At 40.3% G+C, this 21,390-nt stretch overlaps 1 protein-coding gene across 1 annotated transcript; it reads left to right on the forward strand.

The window, feature by feature from the left end:
- Window positions 1-3,117: 3,117 nt before the first annotated feature.
- Window positions 3,118-18,181, forward strand: SSTR2 (somatostatin receptor 2). Its single transcript, XM_069750720.1, has 2 exons — window positions 3,118-3,360; window positions 12,269-18,181. The coding sequence occupies exon 2, from the start codon at window positions 12,356-12,358 to the stop codon at window positions 13,469-13,471; it is 1,116 nt and encodes a 371-aa protein (XP_069606821.1). The 5' UTR covers window positions 3,118-3,360; window positions 12,269-12,355; the 3' UTR covers window positions 13,472-18,181.
- The last annotated feature ends 3,209 nt before the right edge of the window (window positions 18,182-21,390 follow it).

Below are 21,390 nucleotides of genomic sequence, written 5' to 3' on the forward strand. Positions count from 1 at the left end.
CTGAGGTTCCCCACCACCTCCTTACAAAGACACGGCGAAACGCGCGTAGGGCGGCAGGCTGGGATCCTATTACTAGTTGAAATTCAGTAAGTTCTTAACTGGTATATGCACTTTGTTACACCCAATGTTCTGAACTTGATGCACTTTACTTCACACAGCCACATGTATACAGCTATGTGCTGTCACTTACTCCCTCACATGAGGGTATTGCCGTACATATTAAGTTATAGCTCTAAATAGCATCTCCTGGGTGGCTAAATATATATATAAAAAATTATATATATTTTTTCTTTTTTCTTTTTCTGGGTGCATACACTTATGGAGCTTATAATCTCCTCCTGATATTCATATACATATTGTTGATTGTACAATTTTAATATGGATCCCTAATTATTTCCTGCTTTGGCAGTGTTATTCTGTTTGTATATTTTAATGATGTGTTCAATTTTGCCTAATAATTTTCTCCTTCAAACTTTGCTTTTGTCAAAGAATGCTACCTTTGCAGCAATAACAGCATTGCAGACCTTTGGCATTCTAGCAGTTGATTTGCTGAGGTAATCTGGAGAAATTTCACCCCATGCTTCCAGAAGCCCCTCTCACAAGTTGGTTTGGCTTGATGGGCACTTTTTGCATACCATACAGTCAAGCTGCTCCCACAACAGCTCAATGGGGTTGAGATCTGGTGACTGTGCTGGCCACTCCATTACAGATAGAATACGAGCTGCCTGCTTTTTCACTAATTAGTCTTGCATAATTTGGAGGTGTGCTTTGGGTCACTGTCCTGTTGTAGGATGAAATTGGCTCCAATCAAGCGCTGTCCACAGGGTATGGCATGGCGTTGCAAAATGGAGTGATAGCCTTCCTTAATCAAAATCCCTTTTACCTTATACAAATCTCCCACTTTACCAGCACCAAAGCAACCCTAGACCATCACATTACCTCCACCATGCTTGACAGATGGCGTCAGACATTCTTCCAGCATCTTTTCAGTTGTTCAACGTCTCACAAAGGTTCTTCTGTGTGATGAAAACACCTCAAACTTGGATTTGTCTGTCCATAACACTTTTTTCAATCTTCCCCTGTCCAATGTCTGTGTTCTTTTGCCCATATTAATCTTTTCCTTTTATTAGCCAGTCTCAGATATGGCTTTTTCTTTGCCACTCTGCCCTGAAGGCCAGCGTCTCGGAGTCGCCACTTCACTGTAGATGTTGACACTGGCTTTTTGCGTACTATTTAATGAAGCTGCCATCAGAGGACCTGTGAGGTGTCGATTTCTCAAACTACAGACTCTAATGTGTACTTGTCTTGTTGCTCAGTTGTGCAGTGGGGCCTCCCACTTCTCTTTCTACTCTGTTAGAGCCTGTTTGTGCTCTCCTCTGAAGGGAGTAGTACACACCGTTGTAGGAAATCTTCAGTTTCTTGGCAATTTCTCACATGGAATAGCCTTCATTTCAAAGAACAAGAATAGACTGTCGAGTTGCACATGAAAGTTCTTTTTTTCTGGCCATTTTGAGAGTTTAATGGAACCAACAAATGTAATGCTCCTGATTCTCAACTAGCTCAAAGGAAGGTCAGGTTTATAGGTTCTCTAATCAGCCAAACTGTTTTCAGCTGTGCTAACAAACTTGCACAAGGGTTTTCAAGGGTATTCTAACCATCCATTAGCCTTCTTACACATTTAGCAAACACAAAGTACCATAAGAACATTGGAGTGATTGTTGTTGGAAATGGGCCTCTATACACCTATGAAGATATTGAATTACAAACCAGTTTGAGACTAGAACAGTCATTTACCACATAAACAATGTATAGAGTGTATTTCTGAATCATTTAATGTTAGCTTCATTGGAAAAAACTGTGCTTTTCTTTAAAAAATAAGTAAATTTTGGAGTGACCCTAAACTTTGGAACGGTAGTGTATATTATAACAATGTGTTATTTTTAACATTTATGTCAGATTTCAACAAAAATGGGAAAAATACTATTATTTTCTTAAAATATAATACATTTGCTTGGGGGATAACAGGTTCAATACTGGACTAGCGGAAGAGACTCTTGAAGCGCTAATTGTGTCCGAGTTAGGGGGTTGCAAAATAAGTGCCTTGTGTCGGGAGCAGGCAACTCACGCTCTGCCACTGCTGTAAGTTATCACCTATCTGAAAAACAACTTTTAATCTTGTAGGAAAATAGATGCAAATTGGTACAGGAGAAATTATCAGCTTCCATAGATTGCAAGAATATGTATAGATGTAGCAGAGCTGAATTTGTCTTTTCACTGTTTAGATTTGCCAGAATTCAGGTAGGTTGATATGCCAGTTTATGATCATGATAATGCTGTTATATTACAACATATTGTATAAAACTGTCAGCACGGTGGCTCAGTGGTTAACACTGTATGGTGGTTCAGTGGTTAACACTGTATGGTGGCTCAGTGGTTAGCACAGTATGGTAGTTCAGTGGTTAGCACTGTATGGTGGCTCAGTGGTTAACACTGTATGGTGGCTCAGTGGTTAGCACTGTTGCTTTGCAGCGCTGAGGTCCAGGGTTCAAATCCCACCAAGGACAACATCTGCAAGGAGTTTGTATCTTCTCCCTGTATTTGGTGTTTTTCCTCTGGGTTCTCCGGTTTCCTCCCAATCACCAAAAGCATATTGTGAGCCCCAATAGGGACAGTGATAATTGATAATGTCTGTAAAGCGATGGAATTAATGGCACTATAATAAGTGAGTAAAATAGATAGATAATTGTAGAAAATGGCAACCATCTATAGGTTAGACACAACCTTACACTTAATCGATACAGCTAGGGTGAGGCCATATGTGGCCGATTTGTCCATGCATGTGAATTGGGTCGTTTCTGCAGCATGAGCGCAGATTTCTGCAAGCCCCATGTAGAGGAATGAGAAGATGGCATACATTTCTGCTACTAATACACAATGATTGACTGCTGTCAGTGGTGACGCAGAACTGGGGGGGTTCGGTGTTCGCGGAGAGACAGACTGCTGTCTCCATCTTCCTGGCTTGCCATAGACTTGAGTGCTATTGTATGGCTTGAGCACCATCTGTGTGTGAACAGGAGGAATTCTGCGAGTCCTCCTCTAACTCCTGGATACAACCTCAGATGTAGAGGGAGCTTCAGACCGAGCGCACACGCACTGGGAGAGCTGTGACCAGCTGGAGGGAAGTCACTGTACAACCAGAGAGCTCCTCTCCCATCAGATCCCATAAATGTATTGTAGGATTCCTTGCAAGATCCTGAAACCTTCTGCAAGGATCTACCGCTGGTGGAAAACTTCAGGATAATGGACTAAAACAAAGCCAATTCCCTTGGGCTTCTTGAACCCTTAGATGACCCTATAGAGGTAAGTGACCTACTGACTGTTCACTTGCTGCAAATTATCCTATATATCTGTAATGTCCATATTGCAGTAAGATATATATATATATACATATATATATATATATATACCGTGGGTGTATGTATATTGTATATATATATATATATATATATGTGTATATATATATATATTTATACCGCAGCACTCTGTGTGAACTAAGATGTGTGCAAACATTGAATATATGAACAATTTTAATGACCATACTTGTGAAATATATATATATATATATATATATATATATATATATATATATTCAGCTACAATTGTAGCTCTTAGACTTTCCCACACCATGGGCATAGATGCAGTTTGGTGCCCTAGCCCTATGTCTGTCTGAATACACTGACTACAGCAGAGTGACTAGTTGGCATCACCCTTCATCCATGGCACCTAGCACCCAGTAGGTGCTACTACTTTCCTGGCTCTATGGGTCTGTGAGTTTTTCCCCCAATATGTTTGCTTAAATTATAACTTCTACTAATCTTATCAGTGGCTTTAATGACGAGGAGCTATTTTGCCACTTGTATAAATGAGACTAGTTGGCACACTGCAGGGCACACAATGGATTGGTCATTTCAGCATTTAGCTTTAGGATGCAATGAGTAACATATCAGCGAGACACAATATTAACAAATCCCCTCCTCTGACTGCCCCAACAATCCCACCAAGGATGGCACTGGGTAGTCTATCATGATATCTAGCAGCAGAGATTTTGGATACTTTGTTGCAGAGAGCTGACAATGTGATTGCAACAAGTGTTTGCCGACTGTCATCATAAGGGAATGTCATTTGTCCTCTACCAGTCTCATCAGCTGGCATCTCACCATAAGTCCCAGCAAGGCTTGGAGAAAGAGTGTATCGGTCATTTCTAGTATTCCAAAAAATATTAATAAAAAATTGGAGAGAAAGTTAAGAGTAGGGGAAAGGCTGGAATGACATCACAGATCCCTTTTTCAGGTAACAAGCTAGATAGTTGTGAATTCCCTTTAATTACACCCCAAATATTGGGGACAGAAAGGACAAAAATATAGGAATTTTCTGGACATTAAAATCAGTAGAAACTTAATTTCATTACATGACTCAAAATGTTCATTCTGTAGGGTTAAGAAGTAAAAAAAAAAATCTTATACCTTAGGGTCATGTTCCTCATCGAGAGCCCTCAAGAGCCACCCACAGACCATGAAATAGGATCTGTTGGTGGCTTTTGAGGACTGAAGTTGGGGAACATTGCCTTTGGGAGTCACTACTTTGCCAGGGCACAAAAAAAAAAAAAACGAGTGTGAAGATCCTGGCAAACAACTCCCCATATCTCAGCTTCTTGGACATGCATCATAAACAAACAGAATAGGTTTTCAGCAGAGTTAAGAAGCCCACACACATTAGCTTGAGGATTACCCGACAACCAAATGAGCATTTGGCCAACATATATTGAAGGTGTAAGACAGTAAAGGGTCAACGCCAGGAAAAGAAAATGCCAAACTGGGTAAGTGTGAAGGGTTAAGCTCTACCCTCCTCAGATCTACGTATCACCTAAGACTACTAAATACAGGTGTAGGAGAAGATGAAGCGTTCTGTCCTGTGATCTGTCCCATTATAGTATCCAGGGAAAGATGAGCTGATGAGTCTGGTCAGACTGGTGTCCTGCTCTTCATCCAATGACATGATCCAGACCTATGCAGAGAGCAGCACATAGAGAATTATTGCACTTTCTCATGTGATACGGACCTATGAGGTAAAAGGGTCCGGTAAATAATCCCCCTTGTCCAGGCCAGGTCTTTAGCCATGGTACTATAATAACTTGCTTACTGTTATTACCATCTTCTCTTCTGGTCAGTTCAAAGTCTTGATGGCCATGACTTCTCCAGAATGTGCTATCTATCCCACTACTTGGATCTTCTTCAGTCTTCTTGAAGACGTACTCGTGGTAATTCTTGCAAACGTACCCCTCTTCCTCCTTACTTGAGTTGGGTCTTGCCATAATAGGTCATCAATAAAATCAAAATCTGTCCTTGTCCTTTCGAGGAGAAGGTTGAGTTTGACTTGGTCAAGTTTCCAACCATCCCTTCTCCTTTCCTTCCATAGTCTTGCTCTAGTTTATGACTACACAACCCAAAAAATGAATCCATCTCTGATAAAGAGGATGCCAGAAGTTTGTCACCCCCACCAATCTTATAACTGTTATATAAAATGTCTAACTAAAACCCTTCACAATTAATACAATTACTTAATATATGGATGTGTTATTTGGTCACTGTATTGTGGTATTATTTGACCGCTATATGGTGGCATTTACTTAGCAAGTTTGTGACCAGCACCAAACTTAATGGTATAGTGATATTATTCTGACATTTTACATCACCGTTATTATATTAGTTTATATATATGGCTATTATTTGGTCACTGTCTGGTGGTTATATATGGTGCTATGATTTTGTCAGTGTACGGTGATATTATTTGAGTACTATAAGGCGGTATTTACTTATGAAGCTTGTGAACAATGATGTTAAAATTAATTGCATAGTGAGATTACTTATACTTATCGTATAACAGGTCAATTTATGTATGGGCTATTTGGTATCTGTATCGTTTAGGACGATATGACGGTATTAAGCTTGTGTACATCAGTCTTGATATTAATTGTATAATGCCTTAATTCGACATTTTATTTAGCTGCTATTACATTAGTACATATATATATATATATAAATATATATATATACCTGGATGTCCAAATATAACACCCAGAAAGGATTAAAGTCATAATTTAGCCAGAACATGCAAGCTCAACTAAGCAGGCAGTAGTAACAGAGAATATCATTACCAGTAGTGCACAGGACCAGGAACCCACCACACCCGACGCGCGATTAGCTTGTGGAAAGCTTCGTCCAGGGGGGATGGGCAGCTGGTGAGTAGAATATTTAACTAGTCATTGGCCAATGACAGAGAGGCAAACTGCCTCTCCTAATTATTTACCGGTGTGAACAGTCCGACACAGAGTACTTCCTGGTTGTGCGGAGAAAAGCTGGCATGTGACCACATCTTTAATTTGGTTACCATATGTTGGTATTATTTGAGTACTATGTGGTGCTGTATATTATTTTTGCAGTATATAATGATGCCGGTATTGTAGAGCTTTATTTAGGAAATGTTATTTGGCCAACATTTGGCACTTGTAATTGGGAACCTTACTGCACGTTGCAGAAAATTGGGCACTATACGGTAGCTTTTTTATACATTGTCTAAACATATGTCATATGTAGGGAAATGGTAAGAGAAAACAATGTACATGTAGAGCTGACAATGAGAGATGCCAAGGTACCACATGGGGCACCATGCAGCATAAGGCGGGCTCTACTGTAGTTAATGCTTCTGTATTAATGGTTGTACATGAATAATGGCGCAAACTATCTACACAAAGACCATGAATTTCCAGTTTAATATTTTCTGCTTGATAAATATGTTAGACAAGTGCCAGTACAGTGCAGACTAGTGGCAGGAGATCCATCCACACCACAATCCGGATTTATTGAAGTGTTTGAAATGTTTCCTATTAGAGCGAGAGAGTGAGACAAAATCAATAGTCTTTTCAGCTGGCTGGAAACAACTGCTTTCTGCGTCTGCCAGACCTCTGTAGTGAGAGAGACGAATCAGGGCTGGGTTATTATAACTGGGCAAAATGGACTAATATCGGTATCCAGATAATGTAGAGACGAGCGTGAGAATTGTGAAACGAATGCATTGCTCCCCTGCTTACGCAGTACAAAGTCATTATCACCGTCATGCAGGTTACATGCAGCTCAGGGACTGGAGGAATTAAAGCGGCGTGTTATATGGAGTTATGTAAGGACAGTCAGAGATATATTAGTGAAGATACGCTACTAAAAAGATTGTAAAAAGTATAGATATCTTATGTGTTGGCTGCAGTTTACAGTCTAGACACCTCAGTAGGGCATGGCTGATGGAAACCAATGCCAATGGTGTGTATCAATTTAAGTAGGTGGAAGCCTTTACTGCACATCTATATGATTAGATTTATCTTTTGATGGCAGCTTATCATAAGGCAAACAGGTCACACAATTGCACCTGGTTAGATACCTTCTTAAAGGGGTTGAAAGTTTTGGATATTCCCTTTTTATTGGAGGGGTGCAAGCTAGTTAGCAATTGAATTCAAACATGGATCCCCGCGTGAGGATGGGGCAGAGTTGATACGACAGGGTTAAACTGGAACTGGATTATACTCAACTTAAGATACATCATCAGATTGATTACAGTTTCTCAATGTAGGCTCAAAATTCTTGGTCACAAGATGTTGGCAAGGAGCTTGGTGGTTACACTATAAAGGTTATACAACGCTTGGTGGTTACACATTACTACTGAGACACTGACCTTGGTGGTTACACAAAGTATAATATGCTTGGAGGTAACAATGAGGCACCGATCTCACCTTTGGTTAGACACCTAGCTTGGTGGTAACAGAACAATAATAATACAACACTTGGTGGTCACACCTTACTACTGAAGCACTGAGCTTGGTGGTTTCATAAAACATATAAAATGCTTGGAGGTTTCACTTGGTGGAGGCACCTAGCTTGATGGTAACACAACAAAGATTATGCAATTCTTGCTGGTTACATCTTAAAATTGAGGCACAAAGCTTGATAGTTATACAATGATTATATAATCTTTCGCCATTACAATTTGTGGAGGCACAAAGCTTGGTGGCTACACCTTAATAATGAGGCACTAAGCTTGGTGGTTAAATAACAATTATACATTGCTTGGTGGTTACACTTCAATACTGAGGCACTTAGCTTGGTGGTTACACAGCAACAATTATACAACGCTTGGTGTTTACACCTTAAAAATGAGGCACTGAGCTTGGTGGTTACACAACAACAATTGTACAATGCTGGAAGGTTACACTTGGTGGAGGCACCTAGCTTGGTGGTAACACAACAATGATTTTTTAACACTTGGTGGTTAAATCTTAATACCGAGGCACACAGCTTGGTAGTTATACAACAATGATCATATAATGCTTCATCATTACAGGTGGTGGAGGCACAAAGCTTGACGGTTACACCTTAATAATGAGGCACCAAGCTTGATGGTTACATAACAATTATACAATGGTTGGTGGTTACACTTCAATACTGAGGCACTGAGCTAGGTGTTGTGGTAGACCAGCTCTCTCAGCGGTATACGTAGGTAGAAACAGGAACACTGTCTCTTTAAATCTTCCATTGGTTTATTATACAGGGAGCATAAACCAACTTGAAGTGAAAATAAGCACAGTCCTTTGAGCAAAACAGGAGCAATAAGACAAAATGGTAAACAGTCTCTACATCTGCAGGGATCTGTGCGCTCCGAAGAACTTAGCATCTACACATTCAGTTTTTGCTCCTCAGGACACAAAACACTTGAGTTTTCAGCCCTATGGGAACATGGACTGCCTCTGGAGGCTGACAATTTAAGCCCCAGACCATACTGTACACTGAGGTGGAGATAAGGTGGACAACCTCCCACCGCTCTATGGTTGGCCACAAAAACCCAGTCCTCAACAAAATGGCTAATTAACACCTCACAACACTTAATGTGCTGGAGGAACACTTCTGGGTTTTAAATCACTGAAGCCATTAGCCTCAGCGAAACACATCTCACCTTCAGCACCTTGCCAGTGACTTTGACACAGTGGTTATACAATAATTATATAATTATTGGTGGTTATACTTGGTGGAGGCACCTAGCTTCGTGGTAGCACAACACCGATTATACAATGCTTGTTGGTTATACCTTGATACTGAGGTACTGAGCTTCGTAGTCATACAAAACAATTATACAAAGCTTGGAGGTTATACTTCAATAGTGAGGCACCAAGCTTGGTGGTTACACAACATGGTGATTGTCTTTGACAGGTGCAAAGTAGATATTGGCACTGAGCTTGGCGAGTACACTATACTGTCTATAAGGTGGCATTGAATTTAGCAGTAATACTTTTATACTGAGGCACAAAGCTTGTCAGTTACACAATAATATTTGGCACTGAACTTGATGGTAACAACGATGTAACACTGAGTGGCATTATGCTTGGCGATTTATGATAAACACCATAAACAATCTTCCTGGGAAAGCAGGAGTTTAGGGTAATTACCATAATACATCTTACAGTTGATAACAATCAGAAGAGTCCACATTTTATTTTTCAAAAGCGAGGCAGTCTGCAATTTCACTGATAGATGAAGGTGACAGTAGAACTTGATGATGCAATCCACAGCAGATTGGTGGTCATTAAGGAGTGATCTGTATCTATATACCTCCTCCAGGGCAACTTCTTTCTGGGGTTCTTCCCCCAGCAGGCCCACCTAATTTGGCACTCTAGACTCAGTCTCATTGCAAGGTTCTGGCTCTCTGCTTCTCGGCCAGGCCTAACTTCATCGCTAGAAACTCTCAGTTGTAACTCCCATTGGGTGCTCTGATTTGGTGCACAGTCGCTGCTTTTTTATAAAAAAAAGTCCACCTGCTCCTAGAACAGAGCTAGTAGGGGTATATGGGCCTTTATGTCCTTAGATGTGAACTCAACAGGTATTTGTACCCAGCGCTCGCATACAGGTTAAAAGCACACTGCCTGCATAAAGCATCCTAATATTTTATGTTCCCTGCAATAAAACGGTTAGATAGCACATAAATAATACACAGCGGGTTTGCCTAGCTAAATTTCCAGTTCCAAGAATGTTTCATTTTCTCTCAATTTGCTAACTCAATATGGGAGCTAACCCAACATCTGAGCTCATCAGAAAATATCCCAATGCTGAGACCGCCAGTGATCAGCTTTAAGCCATGAGGACATTTTACAAAGTATTTAGTTCCAAAGCAGCAACACCACTGGTGAATTTAAGCATTACTTGGTGATCATTGAAGTAAATTACCTGGTCAAGTAATGCTTTGATTTGCCAGGTTCTGACACATTTTTTGGTGGTGCCCTCACATTTAAAACTGTCAGGAACCATAATTCTTTTCTGTATACGATAGCAACTACACTGGAGCTATCAGACTTTTGGATTGCAATGTCTACGTGTATCAGATAAGTACAGAGGCTGCCAAAGCTCAAACAAGTCACCGAAATCCTGTAAAGGGCACCACCACTGTTAATATGCATGTTTATGAACATAGCAGTGCCTAGTGTCTTCTACATTTGCATCCATAGGTAATATTAAACTGGTTGTCTCATGATAACAACCACTGCGCATGGTCTATTAGTTCTCCAGGGGACACCACTTTTCATTGTTCACACCACCAGCCAGAATAGGGAGTCTTACAGGCCAGGCAATGCTTCTTCTTGATTTGCAAATTAGCTCTCCTATAGAAAAAATGGAATTGCCTATCAAGGCTCTGTGATGGGTCAAAGAATGACTTAGATGGTAGCTACCTACTGTATAAGCGGCACTAGAAAGGCAGTTATCTTCCTTCTGGAGGACAGCTAAATTGCATATTTTTTTCATAGAGAGCCTGGCATACAATACTTCGTGTGACAGCTGATGGTTTCCACAAGGAGAAACACAACCCCTCAAAGTTATTGGCCTCTCATCCAGGTCTCATTCTGCCAACCAGCACCTAGGCTTTGGTTTGGAAAAACTCCCTAATGATGACTCAAGGTTCCTTAACAGTGGGGGACTGCTTGGTTCTCCTTAAAGAGACATTCAGCCGAACTTGTCAATATTGGCATCATTAATCTAATGTCCCCGCCTTAATGAACCTTGCAACTTTACCAGGGATAAATGCCAGGTCAGAAACTCATCTAAAAACAGCCTGTTTGGAGGGGCAAATACTCTGATACAATCTGTCTTTAGACGAGCTTCTGGCTTAAGCTATTATCCTTGGTCAAGTTGCAAGACTTATTTAATGTTCAGACATTGACTTGTAGGATAGCCACCTCTCCTAGTTGGTACTTGTGAGAAACTTACCGTATATTCTGTGAGAAAGCTAATTTTCAGGCTCTTTAACAGATCGGACATCGGTTGACAAGGTAACTACAATATTGGTTGCATTAAAGACACAGTTTTCTTCCTTCTGGAGAAACCTTATTTCCATGTATTGTATACTGTCTTAGAGCATCTTGAAGGAGAAGTCATGATTGACAGCCACTTATTGAAATCTTCTTCTGCTCTGTCATTTTGAGGCACAGCATGTGATGCTAAAATCTATGGCTGGCTATAGTTTCCCTGAGTGATTGCCGGAGGTTAGAGAAACAAGACCAATGATGATCTTTTCATGACACAACTACTTTGAAGGATTTTGTTGGCTACTACAAAGCAGTTCATTGAAGATAATTATATTTATTCTAGAGATGAGTCCATCACTTCACTCAACCCCGGACCACGATCCAGGTCACCATTCTCTGGCCATGGACATGAGCTGTGCAAATTTCCGGAGTGTCTAGGTTCTCCAATTCAGTGCTTGATTAGCCGGCTTCGTGTAACATCATCTGTGTGGATGATTTCTCGCCAGCCCAGCTAATCAAACTATAAGCCAAGCCTGGGATTCCGTTGGGTAAGGAAATTCGCACAACTCCTCTCCACGGTGAGGGAGCACTGACCTGGACCATGGAGCGGGGTTGCAGAAAAGCGATCTGCTCATCTTTAATTTATTCCCTTAGAACTAAGCTATAACATCACATGTCTGACAGTTGGAAGACCAGAAATTAGTACATTTTATGGTTATGAACAGAGCAAAACTCTGGTATACATGTAAGTTCAAGATCAATAATGTACAGTCATAGAAACATGGGCTTTTGTGTAGTTAATAGATTTGTCAATTCGTTGCTACTTACAGTTGCTAGCTTTTAATGATTTTTTTGCTTTTATGTGTTTTGTTTTAGTACTCACCAGACTACAAAGAACGGAAGAGTCTACCATGAGAATGGAATAGACAGACATTATTTGATGTGAAACGACAAAACAAGAAAATGGAGCAGGATTACTCAGATTTACCAAACATCACGGAGTTGTACTTTTCTCCTGTTTCGCAGGGGTACATTATGGAGACCACAAGCAATGCATCCACAAATGAAACATCACAATACTTCGACATGACAAGCAATGCCATCCTTACCTTCATTTACTTTGTGGTGTGCATTGTAGGACTTTGTGGAAATACACTGGTGATTTATGTCATACTCCGATATGCCAAGATGAAGACCATCACCAATATCTACATCCTAAACTTAGCTATAGCTGATGAACTCTTTATGCTCGGCTTGCCCTTTTTGGCCATGCAGGTGGCTTTGGTTCATTGGCCCTTTGGCAAAGTTATTTGCAGAATTGTCATGACAGTGGATGGCATTAACCAATTCACCAGCATCTTCTGCCTTACAGTCATGAGTATAGACCGGTACCTTGCAGTGGTTCACCCAATCAAGTCAGCAAAATGGAGGAGACCAAGGACTGCTAAGATGGTTAATTTTGCAGTATGGACCATCTCTCTTTTAGTCATTATGCCCATAATGAATTATGCTGGGGTACAATCTAACCATGAAAAAAGAGGCAGCTGCACCATTATTTGGCCAGATAGTTCTGGTACCTGGTACACTGGTTTTATAATTTATGCCTTCATCCTAGGATTTCTCATTCCACTCAGTGTTATCTGCCTTTGCTATTTGTTCATCATTATCAAAGTGAAGTCCTCTGGGATAAGAGTTGGCTCCTCCAAAAGAAAACGATCAGAAAAGAAAGTGACGAGGATGGTGTCTATAGTGGTAGCCGTTTTCATATTTTGCTGGCTTCCATTCTACATCTTTAACGTCTCCTCGGTATCTCTTTTAATAGTGCCAACTCCAGGCCTAAAAGCAATGTGGGACTTTGTCGTGGTTCTCAGTTATGCCAATAGTTGTGCCAATCCCATACTTTATGCCTTTCTATCTGACAACTTTAAAAAGAGTTTTCAGAATGTCCTTTGCTTATCCAAGGTCAGTGGCATGGATGAAGCTGACAGAAGTGATAGCAAACAAGACAAGTCCAGGTTAAATGAAACAACTGAAACGCAACGCACGTTGCTTAACGGTGATCTTCAAACCAGCATCTAGGGATATGTGAAAGTATAAAATAAAGCTGTACATATGAGCAAACTCACCTAAAAAATCTATAGGTTATGAGGTTAAGTGTAGGAACCAGCTTATGGATGAAAGTTCTTTGAAGGCTCCTTAGTTTACAAGTTTATTTAGTGCTTGAAGAATTTGTAGATGTTTGCACTCAGTACAGTTCTAGAGTCATGGCCTTTCTCCAAACACTTCACTGCCAGATCTTGTGTGTAGTGTCCAAAGTTACTAAATAACTTATAGTACATAATGAATGTACTGTAGGGTACAGAGGAACAATATTTTCTGTGTGGTGATATAGACTTTAGTTGGTGAACCCAAACTTAAAAATATTTCACTTGAAATTTTTGGCTAAGACCTTACTCAACAGCAGAATATATATCCTGGAGGTGAAGACCTAGAAGATCCACATCTACATCAATAGTGGTGGATTAAGGTTGCATTTTCATTTTAAATTACTCAATTACCAATATTATACAAGACTACAGGTCACCATACCATCTTATGGGATTCTTTAACTTTTTGAAAAATTGAAAACCTTGTACACAGTGGAAAGTATGTCAAGAAAGTGAAGACCTACATCTATGTCAATATTGTTGGATTATGGCAGCAGTTTCAATTTCAGTATAAACTACCCAAATGACAACATTTTGCAAGACTACAGGTCAAAAGACCACCATATGGGATTCACTAGCTTGTTTTCAAAAATTGAAGGATCCGCCTTGCCCAATAGTGAAATGTATCTTGAGGAGGTAAAATCTACATCAACGTCAATGTTTCTGGGTTATGGTCACACTTACAATAACAACAGCCCCATTCCCAATGTTTTGTGAGACTATATATCACATGTCGTCATATGGGATTCACTAAACTTTTTGCGAAATTGAAGATCTTGCTCAACAGCTGAAAGTATCTCAAGGAAATGAAGACAATATTGCTAAGTTATGGCTGCATTTTCAGTATCAGCTCCCCGATGGCCAACATTTTACAAAACTACAATTATGCAGACCAATTTAAGGAACTTCCTAATTGCTTTGAAAAATCCAGCTAAAGATTTTGCTCACCAGAGAAAAATATCTTAGCAAATTCAATGTTGCTGTGTCATGGTCCCATTTGCAGTAAAAACTGCCCCACTGCCAACATTTTGCAAGACTGCAGGTCATCATACCATCATATAGTATTTACTAAATTTTTGAAAAATCGTATTAAGCACTTTCATAAAGCATACTGCATAATTCTGGTACAAGATTCTACATTGACTGTTTATTACGTTTTTTTATTAAAGAAGTGAGGCACCAGCCTAAAGTGTTGTGTCGGGTTATCTCAGATATGTTTGCCTAGCTCTTAGTATACTGTATATATCTATATAAAACATATTCATACACAAAAAACACAATTAGTTTAATGGCTTCTTTTCATTTCTAGCAATAACCCGAAGATTAGTGGTTTTATTTATTTGTTTTTTTTTATTCTCTTAGCTTGGCATAAAATATTTACTTTCTTGAAGTAAGTGCACTTTATATTCATGAAGTAACACACTGCACTTTACATTCGGGCACAATTGCTTTGCCCTTCTTCTGGAGTAAAGCACTAAGTGGAAAAAGTTGACTTTTTGGACCAAATCTGGCATAATAAATGGAAAAATGTCATCAAACAAGAGAGACAATAATGTAAAAAAAATGGAATCTCTTACATTTTCCAAAGTGTCTATCAAGACCAGGGTGGAACAATTAACCCACTATAGTACAGTACTTGGACATATCTTCATACACCAGGTGGTCTACTCTGACCCTACTAAAAAGTCTTGGTACCAAATAGGCTGCTATTTGCAACAGGATTGGAGCTGCTAATAGTTCTACCCACATAAGGATCGGCACTTAACCAGGTTGTGCATATCTGCTGGTCCCTAATTCAAAGACGAAACCCAAGACTAGTATTAATCTCTGCAGGGTAAAGTGATATTGTGCCTACATATATAAATAGTACTAATAGAGAATCTAGTATTTCTACAGTTTTGCCAACTTCGTTACTGATACTAGCACCTTTAGAGGAACCAAATGAACCTGATTTCATTTTATTTATTGACTTCAGCTAATACACAGATCTCTGGGTCAAGCATGTCCAGGTTCACATTTACAAATCCTGGCGTTAAACTTTATGCTATTTGGTAAAAATAATCTAATTCTACTTTTTTGGCATTTTATACAGATGTGTCCACACTTACCTTTCCAAATTTCAATCACTACACTTCAGAATACAGTTGTGCTCAAAAGTTTACACACCTCGGCAGAATTTTTTATTTCTTGGCCTTTTTTTCAGAGAATATGAATGACAACACCAAAACTTTTTCTCCACTCATGGTTAGTGGTTGGGTGAAGCCATTTATTGTCAAACTACTGTGTTTTCACTTTTTAATCATAATGACAACCCAAAACATCCAAATGACCATGATCAAAAGTTCACATACCCCATTTCTTAATACTGTGTATTGCCCCCTCTAACATCAATGACAGCTTGAAGTCTTTTGTGGTGGTTGTGGATGAGGTTCTTTATTTTCACAGATGGTAAAGCTGCCCTCTTTTCTTGACAAAAAGCCTCCAGTTCCTGTAAATTCCTGGGTTGTCTAGCATGAACTGCGAGCTTGAAATCTCCCCAGAGTGGCCCAGTGATACTGAGATCAGGAGACTGAGATGGCCACTCCAGAATGTTCACTTTGTTCTGCTATATCCAATGACAGGTCGACTTGGCCTTGTGTTTTCGATCGTTGTCATGTTGGAACGTCCAAGTATGTCCCATGCGCAGCTTCCGGGTGGATGAGTACAAATTTGCCTCCAGTATTTGCTGACAATGTGCTGCATTCATCTTTCCTTCAACTTTGACCAAGTTTCCTGTGCCTTTGTAGCTCACACATCCCCAAAACATTAGCATCCACCTCTGTGCTTTACAGTAGGAATGGTGTTCCTTTCATCATAGGACTTGTTGTCCTCTCTCCAAATGTAATATTGATGGACGTGGCTAAAAAGTTCAATTTTGGTCTCATCACTCCAAATTACCTTGTTCCAAAAGATTTGAGGCCTTTCTCTGTGCTGTTTTGTGTATTGTAGGTGAGATACTTTGTTGAATTTGCATAATAATGGCTTTCTTCTGGCGACTCAACCATGCAGCCCATTTTTCTTTAAGAGCCTCCTTATTGTGCATCTTGAAACAGCCACACTGCTAATTTTCAGAGAGTCCTGTATTTCAGCTGATGTTATTTGTGGGTTTTTCTTTGCATCCTGAACAATTTTCCTGGCAGTTATAGACAACATTTTTGTTGGTCTACCTGACCGTGATTTTGTTTCTACAGAGCCCCTAATTTTCCATTTGTTAATCACAGTTTGAATGCTGCTGACTGGCATTATCAATTCCTTGGATATCTTTTTGTATTGCTTTCCTGTTTTTTTCTACAGTTCAAATACCTTTTCCCGTAGATCCATTAACAATTCTTTTGCTTTCCCCATGACTCACAATCCAGAAACGTCAGTGGCTGGATGAAAGATGCAAGAGTCTGTCTGGATCCCAGAACCTCACTCAGCTTTTCTGCACACACACTGATTACAAGCAAACAGGTCACAAGTGAGGATGTTACCTTTAATAGCCATTCAAACCCATTTGTGTCAACTTCTGTGCATGTTACCAGGCCAAAATCACCAGGGTATGTGAACTTTGATCAGGGTCATTTGGATGTTTTGGGTTGTCATTATGATTTAAAAAGAGAAAACACAGTAGTTTGACAATAAATGGCTTCACCCAACCAATAAGTGGAGAAAAAGTTCTGGTGTTATCATTCATATTCTCTGAAAAAAGGCCAAGAAGGCAAAAATTCTGCCAGGGTATGTAAACTTTTTAGCACAACTGTAGGCTCTGTAAACCTGTGCTGGACTCCTAGGCTCCAGTTCATCAAAGCGTTCTTGCCAGAAATCTGTGGAACACTACAAGATTTTTGTGTAACCTTGTGTTGAGCAAAAATGTGCAACTTTTGGTGTTTTCACGACAGTTTTGCCTAGCTCTGCCAAAGTGCACAGACGTGGGGCACAACGGAGGCGGAATTGAGACATGACCACATGGCTCATCTAATACATGATGAGCAGTAGCTTTCCTTACACCAGAAATTTTACTCCAGTGATTGACCGGAGTAAGTTTTGTGGTGAGGTGCATGCCACTTTTCAGATACGTCGGATTCATTAAAACATGTCTTAATGAATCTGGAATCTCAATCTCAGACTCTAGTTCGCCCCCTCATCAAGACCGGCGAGAACAATTGATGAATTGGTGTCTTCAGGCACCACAGTGTTCGCAGTGGAAATAGGGCAACAACTCCTCCTGTCCAGGAAAGAATTCTGATATTTTCTCTTGGGTTCCCCTCACCTCTATGTAATATTTTGGGGTAAACCACAGCCTACTATAAATATACTTTACCAGAAATGTGTGATACAACGTTCCAGATGTTCTCTATTTGTCATATTTAAATTTTGTAATATATTTTCAGAAAGTGCTTAAATTATAAAATTGCTTGTGGCAATGTTAAAAAAAACAAATGTTGTATTCTTCTTTTTGGCTGTTTTACTTTGGAACTGACGATCATTTAAACAGTGACTGTAATTTTAAATTGTTTTTCCATAAATCAATAGTACACATGAAATAAGAGCATTTGTAGTATAACTTAATAGAGAAATGTGCTTATTTCTCCTCTTGGATTGATCCTTCATTCTCAAAATTCTCAATTCACATGTAGAATTTGTCTTCAGTGTATACAGATTTTCTGATTACTGAGATAGTAGATGACAGTTGGTGCTCATAAAGTTCTATGAAGAACTGTAACTATTGTTTCAGAAATTGCAGCAATATAGGGTTAACAGCAAAAGAAAGGAAGTCAGCACTTCAAGATTCCAAAAAAGACATTTATTGATCTCATAAAGTGCAAGGTTTTGGCTCATAAACATTGATCCTTTCTTAGGCTTCTTTCACACTAGCGTCGGAATCTCCCCGTCGCAATGCGTCGGGGAGAGATTCCGACGCTAGCGTTTAACGCTTTGCACAATGGGTGCAGCGGATGCATTTTTCCGGCGCATCCGCTGCCCCATTGTAAGGTGCGGGGAGGTGGGGGCGGAGTTCCGGCCGCGCATGCGCGGTCGGAAAAAGCGGTCCGTCGGGAGAAAAAAACGTTACATGTAGGGTTTTTTTTTCCCGACGGTCCGCCAAAGCACGACGCATCCGTCGCAAGACGGATGCGAAGTGTGCAAATCCGTCGCAAATGCGTCGCCAATAGAAGTCTATGGGGAAAAAACGCATCCTGCAAGCACTTTTGCAGGATGCGTTTTTTCTGCAAAACGACGCATTGTGACGGGTTTACAAAAAACGCTAGTGTGAAAGTACCCTTAAGCAACAACATGGTGTGCTGACAAGGTTTAGGCTTGGGCTACGTGGCAACTTTGGCCGTGACACCTATCATGTGACCAGAGCTCGATAGGTATCACTTCTACATCGCTGCACAAGTGACAGGGGCCGCAGTGCAACTTCAGGGGTACGGTGACAAGCAAGTCACAAAAAAAACTGACATCGTTAGATGGTTGGAGAACCTGTCGTATGTATAATAGTAAGTTCCATAAAATCATGTCCCGAACACACCTGATAAAGTACAGACAATGTGGTCAACCCTGTTAGCTCATTCTGCAGTCAGCAATAGACAGTAATACAGGGGCTATAGAAGGCAAGTGGTGCAAGATTTTTAATAAAGCCCAGTTGCAAAACTTATTTTTAGCTCCAAATGCATGCATTTAAAGAAGTTGTCCATTACTTGTACTTTGATGACCTATCCTGATCAGACACTCGACACCCCCACCGATCAGCTGTTATTGGTGTTGGTGGCAGCCGCCAGCCAGAAGTACTCACTTGCAGAGTTGCTCCATCTTCTGGTAGTGGCCAAAACTTCGTACTGCACATCCACCTCCTATTCAAATCATTTGAAGGCAGATGTAAAGTGTCCTGCTGTGGCCACTATCTGTAGACAGCCATCTCTGCAAGTGAGTACTTCCGGTCGACGGCCACCAACACCGATTACACCTGATCGGCAGGTGAGGCAGTGTCGGATCCCGGCCATTAAGCCATTGATGACCAATAATAAGGATAGGTCATCAATGTAAAAGTAGTGGACAACCTCTTTAACTAGGAAACAAAATATTCCCAAAGAGGACAACCTCTTTAATTGACATAATTAAATAAGTTGTCCAACACCTAAATGAATTTATTATCTATTTAATGTAAAATAAAAATTAAACACTTTTCCAACATACTTCAATTAAAATTTCCCCACAATTCCCCCTCTACTCTAGCTTCCTATCCTATCTGTGTTTTTCTGCTTACAAATGACAAGTCGGCAAGCATGAACTGGGGATTCTTAAGCTGCTGTCCCTACCCTGAAAAGGATCGTTATCAGGGACGTCCCTTTTAGGGGCTGGGCTAGACTCTGCAATACCGACCATTTGTCAGTTGTCACTTTACTGATGTATGTTCACCATTTTGTCCCTGCTCGCTGCTGTGTCATTTTCATTATGCACTGACAGTGAGTTCCCTCAGCTCTAAAGGGACGTGACAAAAGAGCGCTCTCTTGCCGGCTTATCACTGACCGTGCACTTCCTCACTGGCTATGGGTAGAAGTGACAATCAAGCTCATCGCTTTTTTTTATAGTTGGCAATACTGGGTGCTGAGGTAAGAAGAGGCTGCTTACTTTGTAGTCCACCCAGTCTATTTGATCTAATACTGGAGATTTGAGAAGTGCGGAGGTAAGAAGAGGCTGCTCACACTGCTGTCCACCCGGTGTATCTGATTTAATACTGGAGATACCAGAAGAGCTTCCTTGTTTTTCTGAATAACACTATACAGATGCTTCTCACAAAATTAGAATATCATCAAAAAATTTATTTATTTCAGTTCTTCAATACAAAAAGTGAAACACATACTGTATATTATATAGAGTCAGTACAAACAGAGTGATCTATTTCAAATGTTTATTTCTGTTAATGTTGATGATTGTGGCTTACAGACAATGAAAACTCAAAAGTCATTATCTCCGAAAATTAGAATAATTAACAAAAAAAAACCTGCAAAGGCTTCCTAAGCATTTAAAAAGGTCCCTTAGCCTGTTCCAGTAGGCTCCACAATCATGGGGAAGACTGCTGACTTGACAGATGTCCAGAAGGCAGTCATTGACACATTCCACAAGGAGGGTAAGCCACAAAAGGTCATTGCTAAAGAAGCTGGCTGTTCACAGAGTGCTGTATCCAAGCATATTAATGGAAAGTTGAGTGGAAGGTAAAAGTGTGGTAGAAAAAGGTGCACAAGCAACCTGGATAACCGCAGTCTTGAAAGGATTGTTATGAAAAGGCCATTCAAAAATTTGAGGGAGATTCACACAGAGTGGACTGCTGCTGGACTCATTGCTTCAAGAGCTACCGCACACAGATGTATCCAGGACATGGGCTACAAGTGTCACATTCCTTGTATCAAGCCACTCATGACCAATAGACAACACCACAAGCGTCTTACCTGGGCCAAGGAGAAACAGAACTGGACTGTTGCTCAGTGGTCCAAGGTGTTGCTTTTAGATGAAATAAGTATATTTTGCATTTCATTTGATAATCAAGGTCCCAGAGTCTGGAGGAAGAGTGGAGAGGCACACAATCCAAGCTGTTTGAGGTCTAGTGTGAAGTTTCCACAATCAGTGATGGTTTGGGATGCCATCTCATCTGCTGGTGTAGGTCCACTATGTTTTATGAATACCAAAGTCAGCGCAGTTGTCTACCAGGAAATTTTAGAGCACTTCATGCTTCTCTCTGCTGACAAGCTTTTTGGAGATGGAAATTTCATT

Source organism: Ranitomeya imitator, chromosome 2 (assembly GCF_032444005.1).
Source record: "Ranitomeya imitator isolate aRanImi1 chromosome 2, aRanImi1.pri, whole genome shotgun sequence".
NCBI lineage: Eukaryota > Metazoa > Chordata > Amphibia > Anura > Dendrobatidae > Ranitomeya > Ranitomeya imitator.